Source organism: Salmo salar, chromosome ssa09 (genome assembly GCF_905237065.1).
Source record: "Salmo salar chromosome ssa09, Ssal_v3.1, whole genome shotgun sequence".
Taxonomy (NCBI): Eukaryota; Metazoa; Chordata; class Actinopteri; order Salmoniformes; family Salmonidae; genus Salmo; species Salmo salar.
The window spans coordinates 40,831,898-40,844,479 of NC_059450.1; the positions used below are offsets into that span (position 1 = coordinate 40,831,898).

The window sequence follows — 12,582 nt, forward strand, 5'->3', positions numbered from 1 at the left end:
CACAGGTTAGAGGGGTGGGAGAGAGGGGAGGGAGAGAACACAGGTTAGAGGGTGGGAGAGAGGGGAGGGAGAGAACACAGGTTAGAGGGTGGGAGAGAGGGGAGGGAGAGAACACAGGTTAGAGGGTGGGAGAGAGGGGAGGGAGAGAACACAGGTTAGAGGGTGGGAGAGAGGGGAGGGAGAGAACACAGGTTAGAGGGTGGGAGAGAGGGGAGGGAGAGAACACAGGTTAGAGGGTGGGAGAGAGGGGAGGGAGAGAACACAGGTTAGAGGGTGGGAGAGAGGGAGGGAGAGAACACAGGTTAGAGGGTTGCAGAGAGGGGAGGGAGAGAACACAGGTTAGAGGGTGGGAGAGAGGGGAGGGAGAGAACACAGGTTAGAGGGTGGGAGAGAGGGGAGGGAGAGAACACAGGTTAGAGGGTGGGAGAGAGGGGAGGGAGAGAACACAGGTTAGAGGGGTGGGAGAGAGGGGAGGGAGAGAACACAGGTTAGAGGGTGGGAGAGAGGGGAGGGAGAGAACACAGGTTAGAGGGTTGCAGAGAGGGGAGGGAGAGAACACAGGTTAGAGGGTGGGAGAGAGGGGAGGGAGAGAACACAGGTTAGAAGGTGGGAGAGAGGGGAGGGAGAGAACACAGGTTAGAGGGTGGGAGAGAGGGGAGGGAGAGAACACAGGTGAAGACGAGCTGCAGTTTGAAAGAGTCTAGGAGGAGCAGGATGAGACGTGTGGTACTAAGAAAGAGAAAAGGAGCCCTGTATGGGACTCTACAGCTATCAATATGGGCACTCTGCCCTTGTCCTTGGGTGTGTGTCTAGTGCTCACTGTTGACTGGAGTTGTGTGTGTTGTCAGTGTGTGTGTCTGTTCTGAGTGCATAATATATGACTCCCCCTCTCTGTTCTCTCTCTCTCTTCTCTCCTTTCTCTCTGTGTTTTCTCCTTTCTCTCTCTCTCTCTCAGGGTGTGCTGACCTAAATAGTCTGGAGTCTATGACTCCCCAGGAGAGGAAGAGACAGGGTTACATCCACGAGCTCCTCCAGGCAGAGGAGAGATATGTAGAGGACTTACAGATAGTCATGGAGGTAACACACACACACACACACACACACACACACACACACACACACACACACACACACACACACACACACACACACACACACACAGATGTACTCTACTGTACTCTGTGTGTGTTCAGGTGTTCCATAAGCCCATGTCTGAGTCTGGCCGTCTGACGGAAGCAGAGATGGCCATGATCTTTGTCAACTGGAAGGAGCTCATCGCCTGCAACACCAAACTGCTCAAGTATGTACAGTAGTACAGGGTGTGAGTTTAGGGGGGGTTATCATGTATACAGTAGTACAGGGTGTGAGTTTAGGGGGGGTTATCATGTATACAGTAGTACAGGATGTGAGTTTAGGGGGGGTGTTCATGTATACAGTAGTACAGGGTGTGAGTTTAGGGGGGGTGTTCATGTATACAGTAGTACAGGGTGTGAGTTTAGGGGGGGCTGTTCATGTAGTACAGTAGTACAGGATGTGAGTTTAGGGGGGTGTTCATGTAGTACAGTAGTACAGGGTGTGAGTTTAGGGGAGTGTTCATGTAGTACAGTAGTACAGGGTGTGAGTTTAGGGGGGTGTTCATGTATACAGTAGTACAGGGTGTGAGTTTAGGGGGGTGTTCATGTAGTACAGTAGTACAGGGTGTGAGTTTAGGGGGGTGTTGATGTATACAGTAGTACAGGGTGTGAGTTTAGGGGGGGTGTTCATGTAGTACAGGGTGTGAGTTTAGGGGGGTGTTCATGTATACAGTAGTACAGGGTGTGAGTTTAGGGGGGGTGTTCATGTAGTACAGTAGTACAGGGTGTGAGTTTAGGGGGGTGTTCATGTAGTACAGTAGTACAGGGTGTGAGTTTAAGGGGGGTGTTCATGTATACAGTAGTACAGGATGTGAGTTTAGGGGGGTGTTCATGTATACAGTAGTACAGGGTGTGAGTTTAGGGGGGGTGTTCATGTATACAGTAGTACAGGGTGTGAGTTTAGGGGGGGCTGTTCATGTAGTACAGTAGTACAGGGTGTGAGTTTAGGGGGGGTGTTCATGTAGTACAGTAGTACAGGGTGTGAGTTTAGGGGAGTGTTCATGTAGTACAGTAGTACAGGGTGTGAGTTTAGGGGGGGTGTTCATGTATACAGTAGTACAGGGTGTGAGTTTAGGGGGGTGTTCATGTAGTACAGTAGTACAGGTTGTGAGTTTAGGGGGGGTGTTCATGTATACAGTAGTACAAGGTGTGAGTTTAGAGGGGGTGTTCATGTAGTACAGTAGTACAGGGTGTGAGTTTAGGGGTGGGTGTTCATGTATACAGTAGTACAGGGTGTGAGTTTAGGGGGGGTGTTAATGTAGTTTAGTAGTACAGGGTGTGAGTTTAGGGGGTGTTCATGTAGTACAGTAGTACAGGGTGTGAGTTTAGGGGGGTGTTCATGTATACAGTAGTACAGGGTGTGAGTTTAGGGGGGGTGTTCATGTATACAGTAGTACAGGGTGTGAGTTTGGGGGTTGTTCATGTATACAGTAGTACAGGGTGTGAGTTTAGGGGGGTGTTCATGTAGTACAGTATTACAGGGTGTGAGTTTAGGGGGGGGTGTTCATGTATACAGTAGTACAGGGTGTGAGTTTAGGGGGGGGGGGTGTTCATGTATACAGTAGTACAGGGTGTGAGTTTAGGGGGGGTGTTCATGTATACAGTAGTACAGGGTGTGAGTTTAGGGGGTGTTCATGTAGTACAGTAGTACAGGGTGTGAGTTTAGGGGGGGTGTTCATGTATACAGTAGTACAGGGTGTAAGTTTAGGGGGGTGTTCATGTAGTACAGTAGTACAGGGTGTGAGTTTAGGGGGGGTGTTCATGTATACAGTAGTACAGGGTGTGAGTTTAGGGGGGGTGTTCATGTATACAGTAGTACAGGGTGTGAGTTTAGGGCGGGGTGTTCATGTATACAGTAGTAGAGGGTGTGAGTTTGGGGGGTGTTCATGTATGCAGTAGTACAGGGTGTGAGTTTAGGGGGGTGTTCATGTATACAGTAGTACAGGGTGTGAGTTTAGGGGGGTGTTCATGTATACAGTAGTACAGGGTGTGAGTTTGGGGGTTGTTCATGTATACAGTAGTACAGGGTGTGAGTTTAGGGGGGTGTTCATGTAGTACAGTAGTACAGGGTGTGAGTTTAAGGGGGTGTTCATGTAGTACAGTAGTACAGGGTGTGAGTTTAGGGGGGGTTATCATGTAGTACAGTAGTACAGGGTGTGAGTTTAGGGGGGTGTTCATGTAGTACAGGGTGTGAGTTTAGGGGGGTGTTCATGTTAGTACAGGGTGTGAGTTTAGGGGGGTTATCATGTAGTACAGTAGTACAGGGTGTGAGTTTAGGGGGGTGTTCATGTAGTACAGGGTGTGAGTTTAGGGGGGGTGTTCATGTAGTACAGGGTGTGAGTTTAGGGGGGTGTTCATGTATACAGTAGTACAGGGTGTGAGTTTAGGGGGGTGTTCATGTAGTACAGGGTGTGAGTTTAGGGGGGTCTTCATGTGTACAGTAGTACAGGGTGTGAGTTTAGGGGGGTTATCGTGTAGTACAGTAGTACAGGGTGTGAGTTTAGGGGGGTGTTCATGTAGTACAGGGTGTGAGTTTAGGGGGGTGTTCATGTAGTACAGGGTGTGAGTTTAGGGGGGGTGTTCATGTATACAGTAGTACAGGGTGTGAGTTTAGGGGGGTGTTCATGTAGTACAGTAGTACAGGGTGTGAGTTTAGGGGGGGTGTTCATGTAGTACAGTAGTACAGGGTGTGAGTTTAGGGGGGTGTTCATGTATACAGTAGTACAGGGTGTGAGTTTAGGGGGGGTGTTCATGTAGTACAGTAGTACAGGTTGTGAGTTTAGGGGGGTGTTCATGTATACAGTAGTACAAGGGTGTGAGTTTAGGGGGTGTTCATGTAGTACAGTAGTACAGGGTGTGAGTTTAGGGGTGGGTGTTCATGTATACAGTAGTACAGGGTGTGAGTTTAGGGGGGTGTTCATGTAGTACAGTAGTACAGGGTGTGAGTTTAGGGGGGGTGTTCATGTATACAGTAGTACAGGGTGTGAGTTTAGGGGGGGTGTTCATGTATACAGTAGTACAGGGTGTGAGTTTGGGGGGGTGTTCATGTATACAGTAGTACAGGGTGTGAGTTTAGGGGGGTGTTCATGTAGTACAGTAGTACAGGGTGTGAGTTTAGGGGGGGTGTTCATGTATACAGTAGTACAGGGTGTGAGTTTAGGGGGTGTTCATGTAGTACAGTAGTACAGGGTGTGAGTTTAGGGGGGGTGTTCATGTAGTACAGGGTGTGAGTTTAGGGGGGTGTTCATGTATACAGTAGTACAGGGTGTGAGTTTAGGGGGGTGTTCATGTAGTACAGTAGTACAGCGTGTGAGTTTAGGGGGGTGTTCATGTAGTACAGTAGTACAGGGTGTGAGTTTAGGGGGGTGTTCATGTATACAGTAGTACAGGGTGTGAGTTTAGGGGGTGTTCATGTATACAGTAGTACAGGGTGTGAGTTTAGGGGGGGTGTTCATGTAGTACAGTAGTACAGGGTTTGAGTTTAGGGGGGTGTTCGTGTAGTACAGTAGTACAGGGTGTGAGTTTAGGGGGGTGTTCATGTATACAGTAGTACAGGGTGTGAGTTTAGGGGGGGTCTTCATAGTAGTACAGGGTGTGAGTGTAGGGGGGTGTTCATGTAGTACAGTAGTACAGGGTGTGAGTTTAAGGGGGGTGTTTATGTATTCAGTAGTACAGGGTGTGAGTTTAGGGGGGTGTTCATGTATACAGTAGTACAGGGTGTGAGTTTAGGGGGGTTATCATGTATACAGTAGTACAGGGTGTGAGTTTAGGGGGGTTGTCATGTATACAGTAGTACAGGGTGTGAGTTTAGGGGGGTTATCATGTATACAGTAGTACAAGGTGTGAGTTTAGGGGGGTGTTCATGTATACAGTAGTACAGGGTGTGAGTTTAGGGGGGTGTTCATGTATACAGTAGTACAGGGTGTGAGTTTAGGGGTGGTGTTCATGTATACAGTAGTACAGGGTGTGAGTTTAGGGGGGTGTTCATGTAGTACAGTAGTACAGGGTGTGAGTTTAGGGGGGGTGTTCATGTAGTACAGTAGTACAGGGTGTGAGTTTAGGGGGGTTGTTCATGTAGTACAGGGTGTGAGTTTAGGGGGGTGTTCATGTAGTACAGTAGTACAGGGTGTGAGTTTAGGGGGGGTTATCATGTAGTACAGTAGTACAGGGTGTGAGTTTAGGGGGGGTGTTCATGTAGTACAGGGTGTGAGTTTAGGGGGGTCTTCATGTATACAGTAGTACAGGGTGTGAGTTTAGGGGGTTATCATGTAGTACAGTAGTACAGGGTGTGAGTTTAGGGGGGTGTTCATGTAGTACAGGGTGTGAGTTTAGGGGGGTGTTCATGTAGTACAGGGTGTGAGTTTAGGGGGGTGTTCATGTATACAGTAGTACAGGGTGTGAGTTTAGGGGGTGTTCATGTAGTACAGTAGTACAGGGTGTGAGTTTAGGGGGGTGTTCATGTATACAGTAGTACAGGGTGTGAGTTTAGGGGGGTGATCATGTAGTACAGTAGTACAGGGTGTGAGTTTAGGGGGGTGTTCATGTAGTACAGTAGTACAGGGTGTGAGTTTAGGGGGGTGTTCATGTATACAGTAGTACAGGGTGTGAGTTTAGGGGGGTGTTCATGTAGTACAGTAGTACAGGGTGTGAGTTTAGGGGGGGTGTTCATGTAGTACAGTAGTACAGGGTGTGAGTTTAGGGGGGGGTGTTCATGTATACAGTAGTACAGGGTGTGAGTTTAGGGGGGTGTTCATGTAGTACAGTAGTACAGGGTGTGAGTTTAGGGGGGGTGTTCATGTATACAGTAGTACAGGGTGTGAGTTTAGGGGGGTGTTCATGTAGTACAGTAGTACAGGGTGTGAGTTTAGGGGGTGTTCATGTATACAGTAGTACAGGGTGTGAGTTTAGGGGGGGTGTTCATGTAGTACAGTAGTACAGGGTGTGAGTTTAGGGGGGGTGTTCATGTATACAGTAGTACAGGGTGTGAGTTTAGGGGGGTGTTCATGTATACAGTAGTACAGGGTGTGAGTTTGGGGGGGGTGTTCATGTATACAGTAGTACAGGGTGTGAGTTTAGGGGGGTGTTCATGTATACAGTAGTACAGGGTGTGAGTTTAGGGGGGGTGTTCATGTAGTACAGTAGTACAGGGTGTGAGTTTAGGGGGGTGTTCATGTATACAGTAGTACAGGGTGTGAGTTTAGGGGGGTTATCATGTAGTACAGTAGTACAGGGTGTGAGTTTAGGGGGGTGTTCATGTAGTACAGGGTGTGAGTTTAGGGGGGGTCTTCATGTATACAGTAGTACAGGGTGTGAGTTTAGGGGGGTGTTCATGTAGTACAGTAGTACAGGGTGTGAGTTTAGGGGGGGTGTTCATGTAGTACAGTAGTACAGGGTGTGAGTTTAGGGGGGGTGTTCATGTATACAGTAGTACAGGGTGTGAGTTTAGGGGGGTGTTCATGTAGTACAGTAGTACAGGGTGTGAGTTTAGGGGGGGTGTTCATGTAGTACAGTAGTACAGGGTGTGAGTTTAGGGGGGGTGTTCATGTAGTACAGTAGTACAGGGTGTGAGTTTAGGGGGGTGTTCATGTAGTACAGTAGTACAGGGTGTGAGTTTAGGGGGGTGTTCATGTATACAGTAGTACAGGGTGTGAGTTTAGGGGGGGTGTTCATGTAGTACAGTAGTACAGGGTGTGAGTTTAGGGGGGGTGTTCATGTATACAGTAGTACAGGGTGTGAGTTTAGGGGGGTGTTCATGTAGTACAGTAGTACAGGGTGTGAGTTTAGGGGGGGTGTTCATGTATACAGTAGTACAGGGTGTGAGTTTAGGGGGGTGTTCATGTAGTACAGTAGTACAGGGTGTGAGTTTAGGGGGGTGTTCATGTATACAGTAGTACAGGGTGTGAGTTTGGGGGGGTGTTCATGTATACAGTAGTACAGGGTGTGAGTTTAGGGGGTGTTCATGTAGTACAGTAGTACAGGGTGTGAGTTTAGGGGGGGTGTTCATGTAGTACAGTAGTACAGGGTGTGAGTTTAGGGGGTGTTCATGTAGTACAGTAGTACAGGGTGTGAGTTTAGGGGGTGTTCATGTAGTACAGGGTGTGAGTTTAGGGGGGTCTTCATGTATACAGTAGTACAGGGTGTGAGTTTAGGGGGGTGTTCATGTAGTACAGTAGTACAGGGTGTGAGTTTAGGGGGGTGTTCATGTAGTACAGTAGTACAGGGTGTGAGTTTAGGGGGGTGTTCATGTAGTACAGTAGTACAGGGTGTGAGTTTAGGGGGGTGTTCATGTATACAGTAGTACAGGGTGTGAGTTTAGGGGGTGTTCATGTAGTACAGTAGTACAGGGTGTGAGTTTAGGGGGGTGTTCATGTAGTACAGTAGTACAGGGTGTGAGTTTAGGGGGTGTTCATGTAGTACAGTAGTACAGGGTGTGAGTTTAGGGGGGTGTTCATGTAGTACAGTAGTACAGGGTGTGAGTTTAGGGGGGGTGTTCATGTATACAGTAGTACAGGGTGTGAGTTTAGGGGGGTGTTCATGTAGTACAGGGTGTGAGTGTAGGGGGGTCTTCATGTAGTACAGTAGTACAGGGTGTGAGTTTAGGGGGGTCTTTATGTATTCAGTAGTACAGGGTGTGAGTTTAGGGGGGTGTTCATGTATACAGTAGTACAGGGTGTGAGTTTAGGAGGGGTTATCATGTATACAGTAGTACAGGGTGTGAGTTTAGGGGGGTTATCATGTATACAGTAGTACAGGGTGTGAGTTTAGGGGGGTTATCATGTATACAGTAGTACAAGGTGTGAGTTTAGGGGGGGTGTTCATGTATACAGTAGTACAGGGTGTGAGTTTAGGGGGGGTGTTCATGTATACAGTAGTACAGGGTGTGAGTTTAGGGGTGGTGTTCATGTATACAGTAGTACAGGGTGTGAGTTTAGGGGGGGTGTTCATGTAGTATAGTAGTACAGGGTGTGAGTTTAGGGGGGTGTTCATGTAGTACAGTAGTACAGGGTGTGAGTTTAGGGGGGTTGTTCATGTAGTACAGTAGTACAGGGTGTGAGTTTAGGGGGTGTTCATGTAGTACAGTAGTACAGGGTGTGAGTTTAGGGGGGTGATCATGTAGTACAGTAGTACAGGGTGTGAGTTTAGGGGGGGGTGTTCATGTAGTACAGGGTGTGAGTTTAGGGGGGTGTTCATGTATACAGTAGTACAGGGTGTGAGTTTAGGGGGGTGTTCATGTAGTACAGTAGTACAGGGTGTGAGTTTAGGGGGGGTGTTCATGTAGTACAGTAGTACAGGGTGTGAGTTTAGGGGGGGTGTTCATGTAGTACAGTAGTACAGGGTGTGAGTTTAGGGGGGGTGTTCATGTAGTACAGGGTGTGAGTTTAGGGGGGTGTTCATGTATACAGTAGTACAGGGTGTGAGTTTAGGGGGGGTGTTCATGTAGTACAGTAGTACAGGGTGTGAATTTAAGGGGGGGTGTTCATGTAGTACAGTAGTACAGGGTGTGAGTTTAGGGGGGTGTTCATGTAGTACAGTAGTACAGGGTGTGAGTTTAGGGGGGGTGTTCATGTATACAGTAGTACAGGGTGTGAGTTTAGGGGGGTGTTCATGTAGTACAGGGTGTGAGTTTAGGGGGTGTTCATGTAGTACAGTAGTACAGGGTGTGAGTTTAGGGGGGTGTTCATGTAGTACAGGGTGTGAGTTTAGGGGGAGTCTTCATGTATACAGTAGTACAGGGTGTGAGTTTAGGGGGGTGTTCATGTAGTACAGTAGTACAGGGTGTGAGTTTAGGGGGGTGTTCATGTAGTACAGGGTGTGAGTTTAGGGGGGGTGTTCATGCAGTACAGGGTGTGAGTTTAGGGGGTGTTCATGTAGTACAGTAGTACAGAGTGTGAGTTTAGGGGGGTTATCATGTATACAGTAGTACAGGGTGTGAGTTTAGGGGGTGTTCATGTATACAGTAGTACAGGGTGTGAGTTTAGGGGGGTGTTCATGTAGTACAGGGTTTGAGTTTAGGGGGTGTTCATGTAGTACAGTAGTACAGGGTGTGAGTTTAGGGGGTGGTGTTCATGTATACAGTAGTACAGGGTGTGAGTTTAGGGGGGGTCTTCATGTAGTACAGGGTGTGAGTTTAGGGGGGTGTTCATGTAGTACAGTAGTACAGGGTGTGAGTTTAGGGGGGTGTTCATGTAGTACAGTAGTACAGGGTGTGAGTTTAGGGGGGTGTTCATGTAGTACAGTAGTACAGGGTGTGAGTTTAGGGGGGTGTTCATGTAGTACAGTAGTACAGGGTGTGAGTTTAGGGGGGTGTTCATGTAGTACAGTAGTACAGGGTGTGAGTTTAGGGGGGTGTTCATGTATACAGTAGTACAGGGTGTGAGTTTAGGGGGGGTGTTCATGTATACAGTAGTACAGGGTGTGAGTTTAGGGGGGGTCTTCATGGTAGTACAGGGTGTGAGTTTAGGGGGGGTGTTCATGTAGTACAGTAGTACAGGGTGTGAGTTTAGGGGGGGTTTCATGTAGTACAGTAGTACAGGGTGTGAGTTTAGGGGGGTGTTCATGTATACAGTAGTACAGGGTGTGAGTTTAGGGGGTGTTCATGTATACAGTAGTACAGGGTGTGAGTTTAGGGGGTGTTCATGTATACAGTAGTACAGGGTGTGAGTTTAGGGGGGTGTTCATGTATACAGTAGTACAGGGTGTGAGTTTAGGGGGTGTTCATGTAGTACAGTAGTACAGGGTGTGAGTTTAGGGGGGGTGTTCATGTATACAGTAGTACAGGGTGTGAGTTTAGGGGGGGTGTTCATGTAGTACAGTAGTACAGGGTGTGAGTTTAGGGGGGTGTTCATGTAGTACAGTAGTACAGGGTGTGAGTTTAGGGGGGTGTTCATGTAGTACAGTAGTACAGGGTGTGAGTTTAGGGGGGTGTTCATGTAGTACAGTAGTACAGGGTGTGAGTTTAGGGGGGTGTTCATGTATACAGTAGTACAGGGTGTGAGTTTAGGGGGGTGTTCATGTAGTACAGTAGTACAGGGTGTGAGTTTAGGGGGGTGTTCATGTATACAGTAGTACAAGGTGTGAGTTTAGGGGGGTGTTCATGTATACAGTAGTACAGGGTGTGAGTTTAGGGGGGTGTTCATGTATACAGTAGTACAGGGTGTGAGTTTAGGGGGTGTTCATGTAGTACAGTAGTACAGGGTGTGAGTTTAGGGGGGTGTTCATGTATACAGTAGTACAGGGTGTGAGTTTAGGGGGGGTGTTCATGTATACAGTAGTACAGGGTGTGAGTTTGGGGGGGTGTTCATGTATACAGTAGTACAGGGTGTGAGTTTAGGGGGGTGTTCATGTAGTACAGTAGTACAGGGTGTGAGTTTAGGGGCGGTGTTCATGTATACAGTAGTACAGGGTGTGAGTTTAGGGGGGTTATCATGTAGTACAGTAGTACAGGGTGTGAGTTTAGGGGGGTGTTCATGTAGTACAGGGTGTGAGTTTAGGGGGGGTGTTCATGTATACAGTAGTACAGGGTGTGAGTTTAGGGGGGTGTTCATGTAGTACAGTAGTACAGCGTGTGAGTTTAGGGGGGTGTTCATGTGTACAGTAGTACAGGGTGTGAGTTTAGGGGGGGTGTTCATGTAGTACAGTAGTACAGGGTGTGAGTTTAGGGGGTGTTCATGTATACAGTAGTACAGGGTGTGAGTTTAGGGGGGTGTTCATGTAGTACAGTAGTACAGGGTTTGAGTTTAGGGGGTGTTCATGTAGTACAGTAGTACAGGGTGTGAGTTTAGGGGGGTGTTCATGTAGTACAGTAGTACAGGGTTTGAGTTTAGGGGGGGTGTTCATGTAGTACAGTAGTACAGGGTGTGAGTTTAGGGGGGGTGTTCATGTATACAGTAGTACAGGGTGTGAGTTTAGGGGGGTCTTCATGTAGTACAGGGTGTGAGTGTAGGGGGGGTCTTCATGTAGTACAGTAGTACAGGGTGTGAGTTTAGGGGGGTCTTTATGTATTCAGTAGTACAGGGTGTGAGTTTAGGGGGGTGTTCATGTATACAGTAGTACAGGGTGTGAGTTTAGGAGGGGTTATCATGTATACAGTAGTACAGGGTGTGAGTTTAGGGGGGTTATCATGTATACAGTAGTACAGGGTGTGAGTTTAGGGGGGGTTATCATGTATACAGTAGTACAAGGTGTGAGTTTAGGGGGGTGTTCATGTATACAGTAGTACAGGGTGTGAGTTTAGGGGGTGTTCATGTATACAGTAGTACAGGGTGTGAGTTTAGGGGGGTGTTCATGTATACAGTAGTACAGGGTGTGAGTTTAGGGGGGTGTTCATGTAGTATAGTAGTACAGGGTGTGAGTTTAGGGGGGGTGTTCATGTAGTACAGTAGTACAGGGTGTGAGTTTTTAGGGGGTTGTTCATGTAGTACAGTAGTACAGGGTGTGAGTTTAGGGGGGTGTTCATGTAGTACAGTAGTACAGGGTGTGAGTTTAGGGGGGGTGTTCATGTAGTACAGTAGTACAGGGTGTGAGTTTAGGGGGGTGTTCATGTAGTACAGGGTGTGAGTTTAGGGGGGGTGTTCATGTATACAGTAGTACAGGGTGTGAGTTTAGGGGGGTGTTCATGTAGTACAGTAGTACAGGGTGTGAGTTTAGGGGGGTGTTCATGTAGTACAGTAGTACAGGGTGTGAGTTTAGGGGGGTGTTCATGTAGTACAGTAGTACAGGGTGTGAGTTTAGGGGGGTGTTCATGTAGTACAGGGTGTGAGTTTAGGGGGTGTTCATGTATACAGTAGTACAGGGTGTGAGTTTAGGGGGGTCTTCATGTAGTACAGTAGTACAGGGTGTGAGTTTAGTGGGGGTGTTCATGTAGTACAGTAGTACAGGGTGTGAGTTTAGGGGGTGTTCATGTAGTACAGTAGTACAGGGTGTGAGTTTAGGGGGGGTGTTCATGTATACAGTAGTACAGGGTGTGAGTTTAGGGGGGGTGTTCATGATAGTAGTACAGGGTGTGAGTTTAGGGGGGTTATCATGTAGTACAGTAGTACAGGGTGTGAGTTTAGGGGGTGTTCATTGTAGTAGTACAGTAGGTGTGAGTTTAGGGGGGTGTTCATGTATACAGTAGTACAGGGTGTGAGTTTAGGGGGGTGTTCATGTAGTACAGTAGTACAGGGTGTGAGTTTAGGGGGTGTTCATGTAGTACAGGGTGTGAGTTTAGGGGGGTGTTCATGCAGTACAGGGTGTGAGTTTAGGGGGGGTTCATGTAGTACAGTAGTACAGAGTGTGAGTTTAGGGGGGTGTATCATGTAGTACAGTAGTACAGGGTGTGAGTTTAGGGGGGTGTTTATGTATACAGTAGTACAGGGTGTGAGTTTAGGGGGGTGTTCATGTAGTACAGGGTGTGAGTTTAGGGGGGGTGTTCATGTAGTACAGTAGTACAGGGTGTGAGTTTAGGGGT

At 47.9% G+C, this 12,582-nt stretch overlaps 1 protein-coding gene across 1 annotated transcript in view; it reads left to right on the forward strand.

Annotated features, from left to right (window-relative positions):
• Positions 1 to 12,582, forward strand: part of LOC106611341 (intersectin-2-like) — a 115,667-nt gene that overhangs the window by 59,130 nt on the left and 43,955 nt on the right. Inside the window, 2 exon segments of the mRNA XM_045723678.1 lie at positions 956 to 1,077; positions 1,194 to 1,300. Coding sequence (XP_045579634.1) covers positions 956 to 1,077; positions 1,194 to 1,300 — 229 coding nt within the window.